The following is a 20,874-nucleotide window of genomic DNA, read 5'->3' as shown; positions in this document are numbered from 1 at the left end:
CCCTCTTTGCAGGATTAAACCTGTGTTCCTAGAATCGAGAGGCCTGTCGCACCTCCAGCCAATCCACCTCCTCCAGAGTGGAACCCGTGCAGCACACAGAGGCAGGCCCACAAACACAGAGTTCACACTTTGTTTCCTGCTCACACATTCCTGTACGAGCCACAGACTTTCACACGGCAGGAGAACCAAATATAGGCATCATTGAGGTTTAAAAGTGCCCTGGTCCTCAGAAGCACATCCTTTAATCCAGAGGTCACAGGTTTGAGCCCCTCCAGGGTCCTTCAGTCAAACTTTCATTACTGTGTGAACTGCATCGGTTACATCATCATTTCATCTACAGTTCTTCAGCCTGTGTCAACGGATGCCTGTGCTATAACTGTTATAACTCGGTTGTGTTGATGTTATACGAGTTGTGTGCGTTGCAACAGTTTATAAGAGCACCGGTGATCAGCTGCACACTGTGACAGAGCGAGCAGGCGCTCACACTCGGAGCTGCTGACCTCAGATCTGTCGTCTCAACCAGGCAAGATACTGAACCAGAATTAGAAACAAACACGACTGCAGGGAGAGTCATATATGGAATAAAGACACAAAATGCAGAAACAATGACAAACTGGGTCAGATGTGGAAAGTTAGTTTGGAATTATTGCAGCAAGGTGTTCAAGAATCATCTCCGCTCTTCAGGATCTTTCACATCCCTGTAATTACCACAAAGAGTCTGGAGGTTAACCAAACATCATCTAGTCCCATTTAAGGGTTTAATGAATCTCCACAGTGCGAAAAGTCTCTCTATGTGTGTGTGTGTGTGTGCGTTTGTGTGTGTCTCTCTCTGCAAATTAAATTCCACAACAGGGTGATTGCTACACAAACAGCCACAGAGCAAAGAGGGAGGATGTGTAACTCACTTAACCCGACTGATACACACAGAGAGCTGGTGTGATGTGGATAGAACGTCTCAATGATGACCCAGAAGAAAAATCACTTTAATATTCCAAAAAGTGTTTGTTTGTCAAACTTCTGCTTCTTCTGATCTTAACATACTTGATGTATTTTTCAACCATATGTTTCTTAAATGGTGTTGAAGTGGGACCAGAGCAGCCTGACTCCTGCAGCATCACTCCAGTTTTCTGCAATATTATAAATATTACATGACACAAAGTGGAAAGTCCAGCTTGGGGAAGTGCCGGTCGGACGTCAGGGAGAAAGCAGATCTACGTGTGTCCCAATCTGAAACCAGGACTTCACAGGATACCAGTTCAAACGGGTGAGTGGGCCGTTATAGAGCAGCAACAACGAAGTGGAGCGTGAACCAGAGCTAAAATCTCATCAATCAAAGTCCCACAAGTAAAACACTGACGTGTATCGTACGTAAGACTTCTGTTTCAAACAGTGGACTAGTGTCGCTTATCATAAGACGTTTATTAGAACATTAAACCATCACCTCCATACAGAGCTTCACCTCCACCGGAGAAGTTACGCCCTCACGACTCTGTGTGCGTTGGTGAGAAGGATAACGTAAAAACAACTCGACAAGTCCCCACAGAACTTGGTGGGAGGATATGGGGGGGGGGGGGGGTCAGGAAAGAGAATAATTAATGAAAATAATTATCAATCCTAATGAGGTGAAGGATGTTCAGCAGCAAAATGACACTTCACCACTAGGTGTCGCTAAATCCTACAAACTGAACCTTTAAAATATGTGCTTTAAATAAGTACCACCATGAGCGATACGCAAAGCCCAGCTATCAAAACTTCATCACAATAACAATAATAGTATGGAAGCCTCTGTCATGGTTGTGGCACCTAACTGTAGTGCTCGTGTTCTCCTGCAGGGGGACCTCACCTTTCTGTGACATGACAGGACCCCTGCTGTGTTTCAACATGGACTCTAAAGGCCTCTGTATGCTTCTCTGAGTCCGTTACGGACGGAAGTTTGAGGTCCGGAAATGATGTTGTTCCGAAATACTGTCGTTAGCGGAACCAATCACAGGCAAGGGCTAGCCGCAGGCTCTCCGCCATGCCGACGTGTAGTTATAAAAATCAGAGCTGCACGAAAAGAGGAGGTTCCAAGGCAAAGAGGGCGGTCCTATCTGTCCCTGTCCGTCAAACAGAGAAGCATATATCGGCTTTAACTCTTGATCTTCAGAGTTCAGTGCAGCTGTGATGAACACGGTGCTGCCCCCTGTGGAGTGATGGAGCCCAGGAGCTGCTCCCTGTCTGGGGGCCAGGCTGAACCCGACCCGGGGCCCTGGGGAGGGGGGACCAGGAGATCAACATGAACCAGTCTGCACCGACATGATGGTCCCAGCTGCTCCTTGAGCACCTCCAGCCTCTAACTGGTGCTGGGACGTAACAGGCCGGAGGACTGGAGCGGCTTGTTGTGGCTGTGGAGCCACTGGGAGCCGCTGGGAGCCACTGGAAACCACTGGGAGCCGTCTTCCCAGGTCCCGGGCAGCTGTCAGTCCGCGTCCCGCACGCAGACAGGTTTAACGAACCCCGCCGCAGCGGCTGCGTTTAACGGGATTACAGATAAACCCGCCATGTTGCCTCAGCTCGACTGACTCTGCTCGGGTCAGACATCTGCCCGCGACTCGATACTAAAGCCCCGCTAGCTTCTCCGTGCTAAGCGTTGTCGGACAGCTAACGGCTAGACGTCTATTATCGGACACTTCTGCGTGAGGGAGCCCTTCCTCCTCGATGCTAACAGCAGCTCCTCATCGCAACGACAACAACACGATGCTAGCTGTGCACGCGCCTCGCGATAACAACACGATGCTAGACGTGCACGCGCGTCACTGACTGCTCACTCTTTCATCACAGTCCTCTGACGCAGCAGACGTTGCGACCTGAAGGTTGACGCTAAAGCTAACGCTAGCTGTGTGTGTATTTGTTGTGTGTTTGTTGTTGTGTGTCTGCACCGCAGCAGTGGAACAGTTGGAACGTGTTGCTAACGCGTGAAATCACAACAACAGGCTCCAAACAGCAGAGCTGCGTGTCCGACGATGGAACTCGTTCAGATTGCACACTGCATCAGGAAACGTCAACACGCATCAGTGTAGAAACGAGCGGACGGTGGTTCCAGTTCGAGTCCCCTAATGTCGTGTCAACACCCGCGGGACTCGAACTGTGAATCCGCCGCAACCGTCCCACCCGCCCTCCTCGGTGTCCGATCATGGAATCCGTCACCGCAGCTCTTACCTTGTACACATCTCCGTATGTGCCGCTTCCGATCCGCTGGATCAGCTCGAAGTCCTCCTGCGGGTTCCGCCTCGACAGGTCCCCGCTGGAGTTCATCGTGTCCTCTGGAGACTGCGGCGCCGATCGCGCGCGTTGGACGAAGCCCGACGACGAAGGAGAAGCGGATCCGAGCGGAGAAACATACGCGACGTCAGAGGATCCCAGCCCGACTCCACTGTGGCTCCAACATGGCCGCCGCTGCGCAGGGAGCGTGCGCACTGGAGCCGGGGCTGACACTTCAACTGATCCACTGTGTGTGTGTGCGTGCGTGTGTGTGTGTGTGTAGTAAAACTGCTAGTAACGTATAACATTAACAATAACAAACAATAACATTAGTAAAATAAATTAATCTTTTGTTTGTGCATCAAACGATGTTAAAACATCAAATGAATAACATCTCACATCTTATTTTATAAAAATTAGACATTTGATAAAGTCTAATCTCGCTGAGCCATTAAAGATTTCGTTTCTGACAGTTTTTTGCAGATACTAATGTAATTCACTGACGATGTATTAAAGGTTCAGTGTGTAGGATTTAGTGACATCTAGTGGTGAAGTGTCACGTTGCAGCGGAACACACCTCACATAGATATAGAGAATAGAGCGGAATGAATATTTCAAAGAATAAATGATTATGTATATGTTTTACTTGCCTGTGTAATAACTTCATATGGAAACACATAGAATCAGATTTATTAAAACTCGTGCAGATGGAAACCACACAATAGATAGATATATAGATAGATAGATAGATGGATAGAATTTGAGTGTATATTTCTGTTTTGTTTATGTTATTGAGTTTTGATTTGCAGCAGTGGTCTGTGGGTAAATGAACTGAATGAAATCACTAAGCCCCCAGTTGCCTTGTCTGGCCTGTGGATGTTAAACTGGGCTAAGCGGGGCTGAACTGGGGCAGATGGCCACGTTGTGATGCAGCCGGCGGCTTCTGCTATAAACTGAAACTTTACATTTATCATGTGACTCCCCTCGACGCAGGAGAAAGTAGTTCCCTCTGCGCCGGGTCAGGGTCCCCAACAAAAGAACATTTCATCATTTGCATCAAAACCTTATTTGCATATTTTTGTGTAATGTTTACTAAAAACTACAGTGCCTCAGTGTTTGTTTAATTACTGAGCTTTTAAAAATGTAATATACTTATGAGCTGTTTTCCATCTTTATAGGATTTGTTGGGTCTACGTGTCACTGACAGGATGAGGATGTTAAACAGGGCTGAGACAAACTGGAACTGTCTGTTCAACTTCAGACCTACAGCACAAGCAACTTCCAGATAAAGTTATGAATGTTAAGTTAAATGTACAATAAGAGGATAGCTGAAGGATTAACTCAAACAGATCAGAATTAACCATTGTTTAAAAAAAAATGTATTTATTCAAGACATTTACAATAAAAACAACATGGATCAAATACACATGTTTTAATAAAGCCTGGCAAGTAAGAAAGTGAATTATAAAAAAAGAGACTAACATCAACATGGATCAAGCATCGACTTTAACATATTTGTGGATGAGTCCGTCGATGGCTCCTAAACTGACCCTCAGAGTAGTGTGGTGCTTCAGAGAGGAGGGGGGGGGGAGGCGGCTGAGGCCCAGTCTGAGTGTCTCCTTCCTGGGGAGGTGAGGGTTCGACTCCCGGCTGCGTTGAGACAGTCTGCTGCTCTGTAGAAGACAGCGGAGGACATGGACAGACTTCGGATCCAGGTGGAGGCGTCGGCTCTTTTGGAGCCAGGAGTTTTTTCAGGAGAAAGGACAACTGAGGAGTCAGGAGCAGAACCAGAGCTCCACCCACACAGAGGACTCTGGACACATGGGACAGTTACTGTGATAACAGACGTGCTTATTGATTTAAAACAAGAAAGAAAAACAACACAAACATATCAACATCCAATTAAATACTCAAACACATCGAGCAGATAGACTGGAACTGTAGTAGCAGGGTTTCTGCAGCTGGTTAAAGATCAACGTCAAGGACGACAGATAAGAAGGAATAGGAGTCTCAGAATCATTGACACTGGTCATCAGTTCCATACTGGTTTTATTAATAATTGTATTACTGGGTGCTAATAGATATAGTAGAGTTTAATGAGTGTTAACATTATTAGGACCTACCTAGAAGTATTTAAGATCTGGTACGTAATGTTTAACTAATTAAGTCTTTAGAATAATGTTTTTCTATAGTGTCGTGCAACACAAACACACAAACTGGTTCCATCTTCTGATTCACTGAGAGACACAAGAGAAACCGACACACAGGGAAACACACCTCTCCATCTCTGCCACGATGACTGGCAGGTTGGCAGCCATGTTGGTTTTGGTGCCAAACTTCCTGCCGAACGGGAGGTCACAGATCAGAGCATCGACACTGCCGCTGGGCAGAGGCAGCGCTGCAGGAGCAGAGGAGCAGAGGAGACAAGGAGGAGAGGAGCAGAGGAGGAGAGGAGAGGAGGAGGAGAGGAGGAGAGGAGCAGAGGAGCAGAGGAGGAGAGGAGAGGAGGAGGAGAGGAGGAGAGGAGCAGAGGAGCAGAGGAGGAGAGGAGGAGAGGAGGAGAGGAGGAGAGGAGCAGAGGAGGAGAGGAGGAGAGGAGGAGAGGAGCAGAGGAGACAAGGAGGAGAGGAGCAGAGGAGGAGAGGAGCAGAGGAGGAGAGGAGGAGAGGAGGAGAGGAGCAGAGGAGACAAGGAGGAGAGGAGCAGAGGAGGAGAGGAGGAGAGGAGGAGAGGAGCAGAGGAGGAGAGGAGGAGAGGAGGAGAGGAGCAGAGGAGACAAGGAGGAGAGGAGCAGAGGAGGAGAGGAGCAGAGGAGCAGAGGAGGAGAGGAGGAGAGGAGCAGAGGAGCAGAGGAGACAAGGAGGAGAGGAGCAGAGGAGGAGAGGAGCAGAGGAGCAGAGGAGGAGAGGAGGAGAGGAGCAGAGGAGGAGAGGAGGAGAGGAGGAGAGGAGGAGAGGAGCAGAGGAGGAGAGGAGGAGAGGAGGAGAGGAGAGGAGTAGAGGAGCACAGAACGAGAGGAGCAGAGGAGCAGAGGAGGAGAGGAGGAGAGGAGGAGAGGAGCAGAGAAGTCATTTAACACAGGGCAGCAGGGTTCACTCTCACCTCCCACTCAGTGAGTCCTAAACACAGAGTGAAGAGCATCTCCACCTGAACTCCATCTCTCTGAGACACTGAACATTTGATCTGTCAGTGTTTTCCAGCTACTCATTTAAAACTAACACATTGTGCGTCTGTCAGACAACATATAGATGATTTAATGACACATGACTGCATTACATTACATCGTAGAATTGACATAATACCGGTGGTTATTTGTTGCAGGTACTTACCCATAGACGAAGCTTTCAGCAGCTGGATCCTCGCCCTCAACTCTGCAAACTCTACGTTCTCATTGGCCTTCTGCAGCTGTCTGTCATCGATGTCCACGCCCAGGAACCAGGCGGCCTGAGGACCCCATGGAGAGCGAGACATAACTTTATAATATTATTATTCCCCTGCAAGCTCCTCTGAGTGTATTCTTCTTTGTGGTGATTGTATGAGAACCTCTGGTATTTGTGTAGTGTGGTTTCCTGTCCTCACCTTGTGTTCCTGTGCTGCTTCGATCAGGATGGTTCCCACTCCACACATCGGGTCTACGACACAGGAGCCCGGCTGAGGAACCGGACAGAACCAACTACAGTTACTGACTGCTTCACGGGGACTTTAATGAAAAGCTTCACAGACCGTCGAGTGGTGGACGACACACATTTAGAAAGTAAAGGTTGAATGAGGAAAACCTCAGGGGGGGCGGATTTAAGGCAGAACAGTATCCCTGGTATTTAATATGGATTAATAAAACTAATGAAACTTTAAATGGCTACAATAACCAAAATAAAGATCCTTAACTCTAGGACTAAGTTACTCATATCTCCAGATGTTCACACATAATCAGAAACACAGAGATAATAGAGTAGCAGTCCCACAGTAGAGAGCAGAGTGAGCGTCAGCACCTGGATCTGAGCCAGTGACGTCATGGCCCAGGCGACCGTGGACCTCAGGCCCGTGGTCTTCATGTAGCTGCGGTGAGCCAGAGGTAACCTGCAGGAATGGAAACCACTATAAGAACCAGACCCGTCTCCCAGTACCCTGTGTAAATCAACGGTTCTCCTGGGAGTCAAGGTTCTGCTGGGGATTCTGGGTTCAGGCTGCCAAGTCGGGCTGGCAACAGAACCTCAATGAATCCTAGAGACTGGCGATGACACACGGCAGTGAGGAACAACACAAAGACACAAAGCTGAACTCGCAGCAGAGAAAAGACATAAAGACACAGAGGATATTAATGTGTCACGGTGTAAACACAGAGTGAAGTGGAGGGGAAGTGTTCCAGTGCGTTACCTGCTCAGTGGAATCCCCAGCAGACACAGGTCGTCACTCAGATACACACTAACCTGCAGGAGTACACAACACATCCATCTGAGCCATCCCATAATGATTCAATGATCCATAGAGTCAGGATGGTTCTGTTCTACCTCCAGCTGTGGATTCTTCAGATCGACCTTCCAGTTCATCATTCGGCTCAATCCCACTCCCATCACTCTGCTCACCTCCTGCGTGAGACACAAGTTTCATCTGACTGTACGGTAACACAAAGTTATTAATGGATTCTGCACCTCTGGCTGATGAGGATGAATCTGTGTGTGTGTGTGGGGGGGGGTGTTCTCTGTGGAAACTATAATCTGATGGTTTGTCCACAGATTCTCATAATTCTGCACAATCATCAAACTAACTGTGTTTCTGTATTTTGTTGTGTAGATTCATCTGAATGACACAATAATCAGACAAAGGGCTGGCTAATAAAATAATTACCAATAATATCTCAATACAATTTTCATCAATAGCAATATATCAAATGATTGTTTGTGAGTATAACACAACAACCTTCACTCAGGAGCAGTAGGCTTTAGAGTTATTCAAATAAATATCAATACAACATTAATCGTGATGATCATGGATATGGCCTCAGATGATCATTGGTATCTTGAGGTATGTTTTGCCCCGGTTGTGTCTCTCAGGCTTCGTCACGCGTGTGTAACTTCCTGCACCTGTGAGCTGAAGAGTCTTGACACGGATCCCGTGCACTTGCAGCTGATCCGGAACGAGAGCGTGACAGAGGAACTGATCTCGGGACAGATCCTGCTGAGCGGAGCTGGTTTCTGATCTTCTTCTCCTGCAGGTTTCACTGAATCCAGACGAACAAGAGAACAAAGGAGGAACAGAGAAATCAGCCAAGACTCAAAGACGTCGGACTTTAATCCTGATAAGAACATTGAAGTAGTTTGTACCATGTTCCATGTTTTCCAGGGAGCCGTCCTCTGCCCGGTCCTTTTCCTTCTTGCTGCCACTTTGCCCTGATCCTCTGCTACTTATCTTCCTCCTCTCCTCTTCATCATCTTCATCCTGTCCCTCTTTCTCAGTAGCCTCCTCGTTGTTCTTCCTCTTTATTCTTTTCTCCAGTATCTGCTCTTCCACTCCACAGCTCATCTCTCGTTTCCTCTTCTTCTCCAGAGTCGGTGCTTCCTCTTGTTCTTCACCTCCTCTCAGCCCCCTGCTCTCTCTTTCCTCTTCCCTCTGTTCCCCTGCTCTCTTTCCACTCTTCACATCGCAGTATTTCTCCTCTTCCATCTGTTCTTCACTCCCTCTCCCCTCCTCCTTCCTTCTCCCGTGGGGGGTGCTTGACGAGTTGGCAGCGGTTCCTCTTCCTTGAGCCAGCGCCCCCTGCAGGCGACTCCACGTCAACGCGGCGCTGCTCCACTGCTTCCTGTCGCCCAGCAGTCTGGACTTCAGCTCAGCGGCGGCCTTGGCTGTGAAATCACATTCAAAAGTCACCTTAAAAAAGATGATCAGGGCTTAAACTGCAGGAAAGTTATGATTCACTGAGAGAGATCCTTTACGTGATGTAGAGCGTCTTCATTATTGATATCTGTGGATGTTCATCTACATCGAATTACATATTTCTGGTTATATTTAGTAAAACAAATCATCCGAGGTGTTTTTAAATGTTCAATGAAGAATCAGGTTCAAATTAAACGATTGTTAAGATCCCAGACTAGCTTGAGTGTGTCTGTGTGTGTGTGTTTGAATGTGTGGAGCTGGTACCTGAGCTGCTGAGGGAGGAGAGCTGCAGAGGAGACTCGTGCTTCAACAGGAGGAAGAGTCTCTCTGCAGCCTTCAGCTCCACGACGCTGTGGATCCTCACCGACGAGCTGAACAGCACCTTCCCTGAGAGCTGAGTCACCTGCACACAGCACACAGAGTCCAACCATTCATAACTGAAACACATCAGATCAGGTGCGTCAGGCCCAGGCCGTCACATGGGATTATTAAAGGCCTGTAACAGACGCTGAGTCATCCTAACCTTCACTGAAGAGAAATACAATCTGACATTTATAACTCGACCACGTCGTCCAGCACTGATCCTCACATACAGGAACCATATATACTTTGTTTAGTCATTTTAATATACTTAAAATGACTAAACAAATAGATTTATAAGGCCAATGATCCAAAAGTTAATCCTGCTCAATCTACTAATCAATCAATGAAGGAATTGTTGCAGCTCAATATGTTAATGCCAAATATTTTGATATTTAACTAATGTAACTGAATACCACACAACAGTGAATCTGCTGTAAATTATAAATACACATATGTTTATGTATTTATACTCTATACTCTGCACAATATTTATATCTGTCACTACTTCATTTGGAGGTTTAACTACAAGTAGTTAATTAGATAAGATAAAACTTTATTGATCCACACAGGTCAGATCAAGTTTTGTGAGTATGAACATTATCTACACCTTGTACTCTCTGTAGCAGTTTGTATAAAAAGGTTATGAAGTGAAAAAACTTTTATAAATATTAGTTAAAAACATTCTTTACAACCTACAGCTGCTTGTTTCATCATCTTGAAGCTGAAAACATCTGAAACAGGTCGTTGCTCTCAAACTTTCTCTGAACCTGAACTAGAGGACCAAGAAGCTTGCAGACCCTGGAACAGTTTGTTTCCATATCAGTTTTATGAAGTATTATGAAGTATTATAAAGTATTAAACATCATCATCAGAGGCTGAGCACCCTGGGCTCGTGGAGGAGGCTGTCATGGTGTCACTCACATCCTCCGCCTCCAGCTTCCTGCGCAGCTCCTCCGTGAGGAAAGGTTCCATCCCGCTCCCCGCGGTGCAGAAGAACCGAACACACCCCCCCTCGCCTCCGGGCTCAGACATTACGATCCTCGACGTGCTCACCGCGAGCTGCCGAGCGGCGCCATGTTGGATCGTTTGTTTACACCGGAACAGGAAGTGGGTCTCCAGTGAGTGCAGGAGCCCATCATGACCAGCAGGGGGCGCTCTATCACCAGAGCGTCAAACCACCAACTGGATTGAAACGTGTTTTTTATAAACAGCAACTATCTGATAAATATCATGAAATAAAATACATGTACAAATATCACAGTATATAGTCAATTCCTATGACATCAAGTTATATACAAATAGTAGTTACATAACTTGATCTCATATGAATTCACTAAATACTGTATTTTTAATGTATTTATTATAATTTCTTGTTATAAATTCATATATCAAACAACTAAACTTGCAACCAAACATCAAAACAGAATAAATGCCAGAGCACATATTAATAAACACCTCGTCAGTGAGACAAACATATACACACACACACACACACACACACACACACCCACACACCTGGAGGCGTTTTGAGCAGATGTTTCTCGGAGTGAGGAGGAGATCTGTTCTAAGCCCAGCAGCAGGTCCCTCTACACGACTCTGACTTCCTGTTTGTTGGAGTCACAGAGAAGTTGCTTCCTTCTCGGTCTCAACACTTCACTCATTAAATCTCCGTCTCTTCTCCGACACATTAAAACCTCCGTGTTTCCTCAGTCCCACACGTTAACGACCCGTCATCCTGGTTGATGAAGGTTCCTGTGCCTGTTACACTGAGCTGTGAACAGGACAGACTCTGACCGGAAGTCTGTGCAGCTCCATCGTAATGATGAAGAATTATGATCAGAGAATATATTGATGTGACAGCCATAAAAGGTATTACTTGAGATTGATGTCATGTTGCATCAGTGAGTGGGGATTTGATTTCCTTTGAATCAACGAGTCATTTCTCTAATTGACAACTGAAAACCAGCAGGCACCCACTTCCACTTGTTCTTAACGAATCCAAGTTTCAAATCCAGCAGAAGTCAAAACAACATTTACATATTTATTATACAAATATTCACAGTAGCAACAATCACACAACGATCGTTTCTTCCAGTCCGAAGATGAGAGACATGTCCGTTAAGAAGAAGATATTTGTTTAGAACTTTTTGCCAAATTGATATTTCATATTCAGATGTTCATTTTAAAAAGTCTAAACAATTTAAATTTCAAGTTAAAAAATGAAATTATCGAAAACATGGTTCCTGAGAAAACTGATTCTGGACCAAAGTCTTGAACCAACAACCTTTAAATCCTCAGATCCAGAACATGGATTAAAAGTGGAAACCATCATGAATATGTTTCTGTTGTCGCTCCGGTGACGATATTGTTTTTTGTGAGTCATATTCGGTTTCACTCATGCGTCGTTAGCATCCTGAGTTTGACAGAAGAAAATGATCCGTCGCTACATTACATGCATTTGAGAAATGGCTTCATCGTTCATTTAACTCATGTTATTACTCAAAGAACCACAAAGTTCTGCTTCTCTCTGTTCATCTCCAGTCAGAACCGGGTCAGATGATGATCCCGGCCAGAGATGGTCTGACTGGGAGATGAATGGTGTCACTGGGAGATGGATGGTGATTACTGCACCTTTAGTCCAGGACACATCTAATTAAAGATTAAGTTGGATTTATGGGGCTTACCTTACACTTCAGCTTTTCTCTTTCCCTTCATTCACTCTGTGTAAAGTTTTGCCTGCGACTACACTTTTCATCAGCCCCATAATATTGGATGTACTCATGTAGAAAGGAGACATTAATTCTCCTTTCTACAGCTGCCATTTGCAATAATTAGGCCCACTGCTGCTAAGTGAACACAACAGAGGCACAAAATGGATGCCGTCTGGCGCCCGGCCATGGGATGATATATTGCTGTACATTAAACTTGCTTTTATTCTCCTCCACAACCGTAAATGAACGGATAGAGCAGGATGAATGCAGACGGGGGCGGGGGGTGGGGGGAGCGATCATGAAGGGAGAGAGAGAGGGAGGGAAGAATAATGGATGAATAGATCTTATGGAGGAGAGCAAAAAACAGAAGCTCTGTTTTACAACTTCATCACATCAGACCGATCAGTGCAGCGTCGGCTTCACTGAGTTTCTGTGGATTTCAGATGAGATTTAAATGAGACAATAATGTAAAGTTCTGTTAATGATAAACACAAAAACATGACCTGGCTCCGAATATGGTCACGTCTGGTTTCCAGAAACCAAAACAGGGCCAAAAAAACCTTCATGGCTTTGAAAAGAAAGTTCATAAATCAATGGCTTCACAGTTGGTTGGTCTTTCTTCTCATCTCATCTCTATTCATCTCTTCTATTCTTTTATTTTACTCCTTCTCCTCTCTTCCTTCATCATTTCCTTCTCCTCTCTTTCTTTCCTTTCATCTACACTTCACTGTCAGATGGAAATTGAACCTTAACAAAGAGAAGGAGCATAAAAAAGAGGAAATCAGAGCAATCGAGAGAGGGAGAGAAAGAGCGAGAGCAGGGAAACTCCACCATTTAACCATGTGTGTGTGCGTTAATAACCATCACTGTGTGTTGATGTGTGTGTGTATGTTGGTAACATGAGCACATTGAAATATTTACTGCCTCTCAGAGGAGTGTGAAGTGTGTCGACAGGCTCAGGATCCATGGAGAGAGAGAGAGAGGGAGAGGGAGAGGGAGAGGGAGAGAGAGAGAGGGAGAGGGAGAGGGAGAGAGAGGGAGAGGGAGAGGGAGAGGGAGAGGGAGAGAGACAGATCCTCTCCCAGCTGCAGAACTCAAACCAGTTAACACTGCATCAAACTGACAGAAGCCATCAAAATCAACAATAACCAGAGAAATGGGAAGGAGCAGCCGGCTGGAAACTGGAGAGAAAGAAGCACAAAGAGGCAGAAACCAGGAAAGGTGTGTGAGTGGTCGACATCATCATCTGTGTGCAGAGCTCTTTAGTTTGTTTAACTAAACCATAAGACACATGATTATACTTTTAAATTTGTATTATTCCCCCTTTAATGTGATTTAGTCCTACATGAAAATCTCAGAATATATTTTGTATTATTTTAATCCATATTCACCAAATTTAATTGATTTGCAATATCAATTTAATTCATTTCAGTGATAAACTCTTTCTGCAGCAGCTGTGAGCCACTTGGAATCCAGCCGTCGTGACCTCCACACATCTGTTCTGCTGCCGTGAGTCAGAACGTGTTCCGTCAGTAAACCGTCCTCCTTCTGGTTCCGTGGAGCGGTCGACTGGTTCTCAGCCAGTTCGGCTCATCTGGTGCTGGGAAGACGCTCTGCAGGGAAGTGGAGCCGTGAAGGAGGAACCATTCATCACTCTGCTGATCTCAGTGCAGTAGTTCCACCTTCACAACAACCTGAGCTGCTGCTTCTTCACTGAATAACATCTTCCTAACATGAAACAACCAACTATGACTTTTCAGTTTGCTCCATGTCCCATCCACTAACAAGGAGGAGGCACAGTTCGTTAGCATTACTTCTGCCAACCACCAGGGGCTGATCCAGATGTTTTGGCTCAACTTTTGTCATCTTCATTTGAATAAAACCCAAACAATGAGCTGATAGATGCTACAATCATGATCGACCTTATGAGGGAAACACAATGATTCACAATCAGTGACCCACTTCACTCATCCACCTTTATCCGTGTTGTATCATCACATCCTGACACAGAAGAGCTTTGCACAGCTTCCCCACAAGATGCTGCTGGTGCAACGTTATATCACTGGAGAGGAGGAAGACAGGTTCCCATGTGGAGGAAGCTGGAGGTCACTGGAGAGGAGGAAGACGGGTTCCCATGTGGAGGAAGCTGGAGGTCACTGGAGAGGAGGAAGACGGGTTCCCATGTGGAGGAAGCTGGAGGTCACTGAAGAGGAGGAAGACGGGTTCCCATGTGGAGGAAGCTGGAGGTCACTGGAGAGGAGGAAGACGGGTTCCCATGTGGAGGAAGCTGGAGGTCACTGAAGAGGAGGAAGACGGGTTCCCATGTGGAGGAAGCTGGAGGTCACTGGAGAGGAGGAGGACAGGTTCCCATGTGGAGGAAGCTGGAGGTCACTGGAGAGGAGGAAGACAGGTTCCCATGTGGAGGAAGCTGGAGAGGAGGAAGACAAGTTCCCATGTGGAGGAAGCTGGAGGAAGCTGGAGAGGAGGAAGACGGGTTCCCATGTGGAGGAAGCTGGAGGTCACTGAAGAGGAGGAAGACGGGTTCCCATGTGGAGGAAGCTGGAGGTCACTGGAGAGGAGGAGGACAGGCTCCCATGTGGAGGAAGCTGGAGGTCACTGGAGAGGAGGAAGACAGGTTCCCATGTGGAGGAAGCTGGAGAGGAGGAAGACAAGTTCCCATGCGGAGGAAGCTGGAGGAAGCTGGAGAGGAGGAAGACGGGCTCCCATGTGGAGGAAGCTGGAGGAAGCTGGAGAGGAGGAAGACGGGTTCCCATGTGGAGGAAGCTGGAGGTCACTGGAGAGGAGGAAGACGGGTTCCCATGTGGAGGAAGCTGGAGGTCACTGGAGAGGAGGAAGACAGGTTCCCATGCGGAGGAAGCTGGAGGAAGCTGGAGAGGAGGAAGACAGGTTCCCATGCGGAGGAAGCTGGAGGTCACTGGAGAGGAGGAAGACAGGTTCCCATGTGGAGGAAGCTCTCCGACTTTTCATCCACACTCACCTGAGGAACAGGTTCATTCAGCCCAGACACTCGGAGGCCTGACGCTGCACAGGCCCTCATCCCAGTTAACAAAGAACTCTGACTTATTAAATCCCAGATCCCCTCGTGAAGACAGTCGACAACACACGAGGCCACTGCTCCATTGATCTGAATAACAGAGCTGGAAGCCCGGGGCCTATTTCTTCTATGTTTGACACAGCTTCAGGATTCCTCCTCTCTCAGAGCAGCTGCATTGGCTTCTCCCTGCCGCTAGGGGGAGCTGTAGCTATGCGGCTGAGCTTCGTCCTGCTGCTGTGTCGTCTTGATTCATCTCTGCAGCAGGATGTGCAGAGGAGGAAGAGGAAGAAGAGGAGGGGAGAAGAAGAAGAGCCGCAGGAAGAGAGACTCAGGCTGAGAAGTGGCAGGTTGGCTCGTGTTGTGTTGTTATGGATTCAGAAGGTTCATGTCCACATGATGAATTAAAGACCTGCTCATATTCACCCTGTGTGTTAAACCCTTGAAGTTATTAAATATTATGTGTTGTGCATAAAGAGGAAACCACATAATTACATTTGTTTGATCATATTCATCATTTAATCTGTGAGGTTCAGATCAATGTCTGAGGTTTGATTACACACTGTATTAACTGCAGTTTAACTCCTCCTCTTCATCAGATGCAGCCATAGATGAAAAGTTTTCTCCTGGTTGTCAACACACAGACACCTACACACACTAACACACACACAAACACACACACACACCTCATCATGGGCCAGCTGTTCTCCTCAGATGAAGAGTGTTCTCAGGTGAAGGACGCCCTCGGCTCCCTCCTCTTCAGCGCCATGTTGGAGGGCGGAGCTGTGCCCGACCTGGGAGTGGTGCACCCGCTCCTCTTGGCCAATCAGCACGAGAGGTTCGACCCCCAGGACCGCCTCCAGCAGCAACTGAGAGAGGTTGATAACATAATCTTTTCAAAAAACATGACGGTGTGTGAGCGGTGAAAATTCAGGTTATGAGCAGAAACATAACACAAGTACATTGACACGCATATTAACCAGATGAAGACTTTCATGTAAATATCATCTTGTGATTTACCAGAATATGGAACTAGGAATAATCATATTAATAATCACATCAGGTCATGTAGAGTGTCAGCACCAGCAGGTTCATGTTCTGCTTCACTCCTGCTGGTAAAGAAATCAATGACCAACGTGATGATGAAGAAATGGAGGAAGTGAAATCTTCTCGCTGAGCTGGAGTCATGAATGTTTCTGCTCCCCCCCCCCCCCCCCCCCCCCCCCCAGCTGCAGGGCAACATTGGGAGCCGGGCCCCCGTCTACCTGAGGGATCTGATTGGCAGATTGACGACCTTCTCCGATGAGCCGCGCCTGGCTGGGTTGGTGGGACTGGTGGTCACCATGGTGATGGATATGGCCTACACGTCATCGAGACGGGCGTCGGGGGGGAAAGGGAAGTCAGCCGGGTCGGGCCAGGTGAGACTGTGATGTCACAGAAAGACAGGAGTTTGTAACAGTAATAAAAAATGAGTTATTGCTCCAAGTCATTAAAAAAGATTCAGAAAGTGCTGAAGTGCAAGAGGAAGTTCAGGAGAGTTGTTCTTCAGTTGATGTGTTGAACTTGTTCCTCCTGCAGAGGGTGGGGGAGCTGCAGGAGGTGATGGAGGGTTCTTCATCAGTTGATGTGTTGGAGCTTGTTCCTCCTGCAGAGGGTGGAGGAGCTGCAGGAGGTGATGGAGGGTTCTTCATCAGTTGATGTGTTGAACTTGTTCCTCCTGCAGAGGGTGGGGGAGCTGCAGGAGGTGATGGAGGGTTCTTCATCAGTTGATGTGTTGGAGCTTGTTCCTCCTGCAGAGGGTGGAGGAGCTGCAGGAGGTGATGGAGGGTTCTTCATCAGTTGATGTGTTGAACTTGTTCCTCCTGCAGAGGGTGGAGGAGCTGCAGGAGGTGATGGAGGGTTCTTCATCAGTTGATGTGTTGAACTTGTTCCTCCTGCAGAGGGTGGGGGAGCTGCAGGAGGTGATGGAGGGTTCTTCATCAGTTGATGTGTTGAACTTGTTCCTCCTGCAGAGGGTGGAGGAGCTGCAGGAGGTGATGGAGGGTTCTTCATCAGTTGATGTGTTGAACTTGTTCCTCCTGCAGAGGTTGGAGGAGGTGCAGGAGGTGATGGAGGGTTCTTCATCAGTTGATGTGTTGAACTTGTTCCTCCTGCAGAGGGTGGAGGAGGTGCAGGAGGTGATGGAGGGTTCTTCATCAGTTGATGTGTTGGAGCTTGTTCCTCCTGCAGAGGGTGGGGGAGCTGCAGGAGGTGATGGAGGGTTCTTCATCAGTTGATGTGTTGAACTTGTTCCTCCTGCAGAGGGTGGAGGAGCTGCAGGAGGTGATGGAGGGTTCTTCATCAGTTGATGTGTTGGAGCTTGTTCCTCCTGCAGAGGGTGGAGGAGCTGCAGGAGGTGATGGAGGGTTCTTCATCAGTTGATGTGTTGAACTTGTTCCTCCTGCAGAGGGTGGAGGAGCTGCAGGAGGTGATGGAGGGTTCTTCATCAGTTGATGTGTTGAACTTGTTCCTCCTGCAGAGGGTGGAGGAGCTGCAGGAGGTGATGGAGGAGTACCTGAAGCGCTGCAGGATCAACCTGAGCGACAGAGACAAGCTGATCCAGGACGCCGTCCGCCTGGAGGGGCAGCTCAGCCTCAGCCTCACCCAGCTGAAGACCTGCCTGCTGGGGGGGGACTGTGACTCCAGGTGAGGGGGGGTAGAATGATGAAGACGAGGGTGAAGTCCTTGATAGTTCGATGTAGCAGGACGAGTCCTCAAGCCGTTTCCTCCTCCAGGTCCCTGAGGCACTGGGCCAGTGCAGCAGCGTTCCACACCCAGATGCTGGTTCACCTGGCCGGACTGGAAGGTGGGGGGGCGCCCCGGGCGGCGAGGGCGGCGCTGGAGCAGTACAAGGAGGACCTCACCCAGATCATACCTGCTTACAGGTAACATCCTGCCAGCAGCACCTCCCCCGCCTGCTTGTCCACGGATAACGGCTTTGTGGGGTTTATGTGTTTATATATATATATATATATATATATATATATATATATATATATTCCACTCACAGAGCAGGTAGTGTGCGTTCTGTTCTGCAGTGTGTAGGTGGAACAAAGACAAACAGCCGCTCAGGACCCGGCTGTCTGCTGCTCCACCAGCTTCCCCGTCGGCTCCGGTTATCACACAGAACTCACAGGAAGTTGATCTGTCAGGAAACCTCCAGATCTCATCTCCACTCGCTGCAGACAGAGAACATTCTGTGACCGACACACAGAAGCCATTATACCAAGATGAACGATAGACTTGTCCTCAACAGTGAAGCCACAACATCTTGATGGCCCCCTGGTGGCTGGCTGCAGTATAACAACACGGGCTAAATTATAAAGTCAAAGTACAGGTTAAATCCATTTAGTTAAGGATGGTTTCTGTCATCTCAGGGTTTTTTTATCACACTTGTATTTGTTCTATTTTGGTTTGAAGTTACAAAAAAGAGGAGAAACATGATTGACAGCTGAGACTCACTTGTGATTGGTCGAGCACGTGTATCGTGGGCTCCTCATAAAGGACAAACTCTCCGTGTCAGTAACATGTTATCAACGTGATATTGGAATGATCAAGATGTCTGATCTGTTTTTAATCTCTTCTTACAGGAGGTATAAGTCCAACACAGTGAGTGTGGTGAAATGTCGGGGGGGGCTGTCCGCGTCATGTGACCCCTCCAGTGAGATGCCAGAGGAGGGATCCATGACGGGCCTCACTGTGACGGACAGAGAGACGGGGAGGAGCGTGACGCTGCCTCTGTCCACCTTGGAGACAGAAGCAGGTGGACGTTGTTTCAAAGAAAACTTCTCACAATCTGTCAAGTTGCATTTAACTGAACTGAGCTGAACCTTCCAGGGAGAAGAAGGAGACCTGACGGTTCCTCTGTGACCTCCTCCATGAACCTGGACCTGATCACCTCAGATCAATACGCCCAGGCCTATCTGGAGCGTCTGTTCTCTGATGAGGGACCTGTGGCCGAGCTGCAGAGCTACTTCAACACAACCAGTGAACATCTGCTAACATCTCCTACAGAGCCGGCAGAGGGAGGACACGGAGAGCAGCGAGTGGACAGAGCCAGAGGTGATAAACAAGATGAGACTGAGAGGAGAGGAAGAGGAGAGAAGATGAAGGAACTCGATCAAACAGATGAAAGTTTGCAACTGAGCATCAGAGAGACGCAGCCGGAGGAAAGTCTCAGTCAGGGAGCGTCAAGCACATAGAAGCAATGGACACCGGCCAGCAGCCATATTACAAGATGTCCGCTCGGCACTGAAGAGGAACTCAGAAACCTTTCATCACTGGTGAAGCACAGGACTGAGGAAGATGTAGAGGGGCTGAACGTGAGGCTGAGCGGAGGTGAGGAGCAGCTCGACTGCAAGATGATCAGCTCTGTCCACATATGAACCCAAACAACTGAATATTTAATAAATCAGTATATCTGGTAAATCTTTAGAAGATTTAATAATAAAAGTATTTATTTGTAATGAAGCTAAATAATCGACTCAGTCGCTCATTTTCAGCTGGAACGTTTTTGTACATTTGCTCACAACTAGACTAATGAAGTTATATCCATAGACTGTAAATAAATATTGAAGAAGCTCCGCCACTTCCTGCAGCTGTGCCCAAATGAAGCTAGATACCTTGGACCTCAGCCTCAGCTGTCAATCATGATGTATCACTCCGTTGTTAATATCACCAAATAACATGAACACAGTGAGTAAAACAACCAAAACATCTGAGAAAATGAATTTAATTTGAACAATCACACTTTTCTCTGACTGTGAAAGGTCACCAGCAGGACAACAACCTGTCCGTCCCCTGCACGTGTCCCTGTGTGGAGAGGGGAAGGACATTTTGAGTGACAGGCGAGTCTGCACTTGTTAGAGTGCGTCTCCCTCAGGAAGGTTGAAAGATGCTTTCTCTCTCGGCGTTGTGTTGCAGCAGGTGGGCGAGCGGCACAGGAAGGAGCTCTTACAGTGTGTAGCTGGCAGCGCAGTGGATAACAAGCCAGTGTGTGTGTGGACTTCTGCACGTGGGTGTGTTGGTGTGAGTGTGTGAGAAAGAGTCGGAGAGAGAGAGTGTGTGTGTGAGTCTAAATTTGAGAAATAAAAAAGTGAGGAACAACATGTGAAGAGACGGGAAATATTGTGTGTGAATTACTGAAAGAAAAGACATGATAGAGATGGTGCAGAAAGAAAGTGTGTAACAAGTGTTGGTCGTGTGTGTGTGTGTGTGTGAGGTCTCGCTTGCTGTCGATGAGTCACACTTCACAGCTCCAATTACTGGTCTCTGCTCTGCTAATGCTGTCTGATTGGTGTTATTACTCTCTCACTCTTTTATTCTCTTCCTCCCTCACTCCATTCTCTCCCACTGGCCATCAAGATTAAAATGACTGTTATTTCATAGATGTGACCGGCTTTACACACACACACACACACACACACACACACACACAATCAGCTCATCTACTTCCTGATCTTTAGAAACTGCTCTCTCTCTCCATTACTTGTCCTGGTCAATTACTCGTATAGAATCTCAGATGGATTTATCAATAAAATAAAAACATCAAGAAAGAACATTTCAAAACTGAAAAATACAGAATACCAAGGATCCAAA

At 47.3% G+C, this 20,874-nt stretch overlaps 4 protein-coding genes across 11 annotated transcripts in view; 2 read left to right on the top strand and 2 right to left on the bottom strand.

The window, feature by feature from the left end:
* The window catches only part of LOC133966701 (mitogen-activated protein kinase kinase kinase kinase 3-like), a 33,364-nt gene extending 29,932 nt beyond the window's left edge, over positions 1-3,432 (bottom strand). For all 8 annotated transcript variants that reach the window (XM_062401725.1, XM_062401726.1, XM_062401730.1 and 5 more), the window contains exon 1: positions 3,199-3,432. In XM_062401725.1, coding sequence (XP_062257709.1) covers positions 3,199-3,294 — 96 coding nt within the window. In that variant the 5' untranslated portion in view covers positions 3,295-3,432. The remainder of the gene's footprint in view (positions 1-3,198) is intronic.
* LOC133966542 (basement membrane-specific heparan sulfate proteoglycan core protein-like) overlaps positions 1-20,874 on the top strand; it is a 298,590-nt gene that overhangs the window by 51,828 nt on the left and 225,888 nt on the right. The gene's annotated exons all lie outside the window — the stretch shown is intronic.
* On the bottom strand, positions 4,610-10,580 carry thumpd2 (THUMP domain containing 2). Its single transcript, XM_062401611.1, is given in 12 exon segments — positions 4,610-4,836; positions 4,838-5,053; positions 5,518-5,638; positions 6,570-6,684; positions 6,820-6,891; positions 7,230-7,317; positions 7,615-7,667; positions 7,749-7,826; positions 8,322-8,458; positions 8,562-9,080; positions 9,376-9,514; positions 10,396-10,580. Coding segments are annotated over 12 exon segments (1,752 nt in total). The 5' UTR covers positions 10,507-10,580; the 3' UTR covers positions 4,610-4,733.
* LOC133966655 (uncharacterized) lies at positions 15,517-19,746 on the top strand. The gene is made up of 7 exons (XM_062401661.1): positions 15,517-15,587; positions 15,837-16,115; positions 16,467-16,655; positions 17,756-17,922; positions 18,012-18,161; positions 18,867-19,039; positions 19,114-19,746. The coding sequence occupies exons 2-7, from the start codon at positions 15,849-15,851 to the stop codon at positions 19,476-19,478; spliced, it is 1,311 nt and encodes a 436-aa protein (XP_062257645.1). The 5' UTR covers positions 15,517-15,587; positions 15,837-15,848; the 3' UTR covers positions 19,479-19,746.

This window comes from Platichthys flesus, chromosome 12 (assembly GCF_949316205.1).
Source record: "Platichthys flesus chromosome 12, fPlaFle2.1, whole genome shotgun sequence".
In the NCBI taxonomy this organism is placed as follows: domain Eukaryota; kingdom Metazoa; phylum Chordata; class Actinopteri; order Pleuronectiformes; family Pleuronectidae; genus Platichthys; species Platichthys flesus.
This window is presented reverse-complemented; position numbering and strand designations above follow the sequence as displayed.

Excerpts from the sequence above, each read along its gene's own strand:
- LOC133966655 (XM_062401661.1), top strand. The coding sequence starts at position 15,849 with ATGAAAAGTTTTCTCCTGGTTGTCAACACACAGACACCTACACACACT. Across the intron at positions 16,116-16,466 it reads TCCAGCAGCAACTGAGAGAG|CTGCAGGGCAACATTGGGAG; the intron begins GTTGATAACATA and ends CCCCCCCCCCAG. Across the intron at positions 18,162-18,866 it reads CAGATCATACCTGCTTACAG|GAGGTATAAGTCCAACACAG; the intron begins GTAACATCCTGC and ends CTCTTCTTACAG.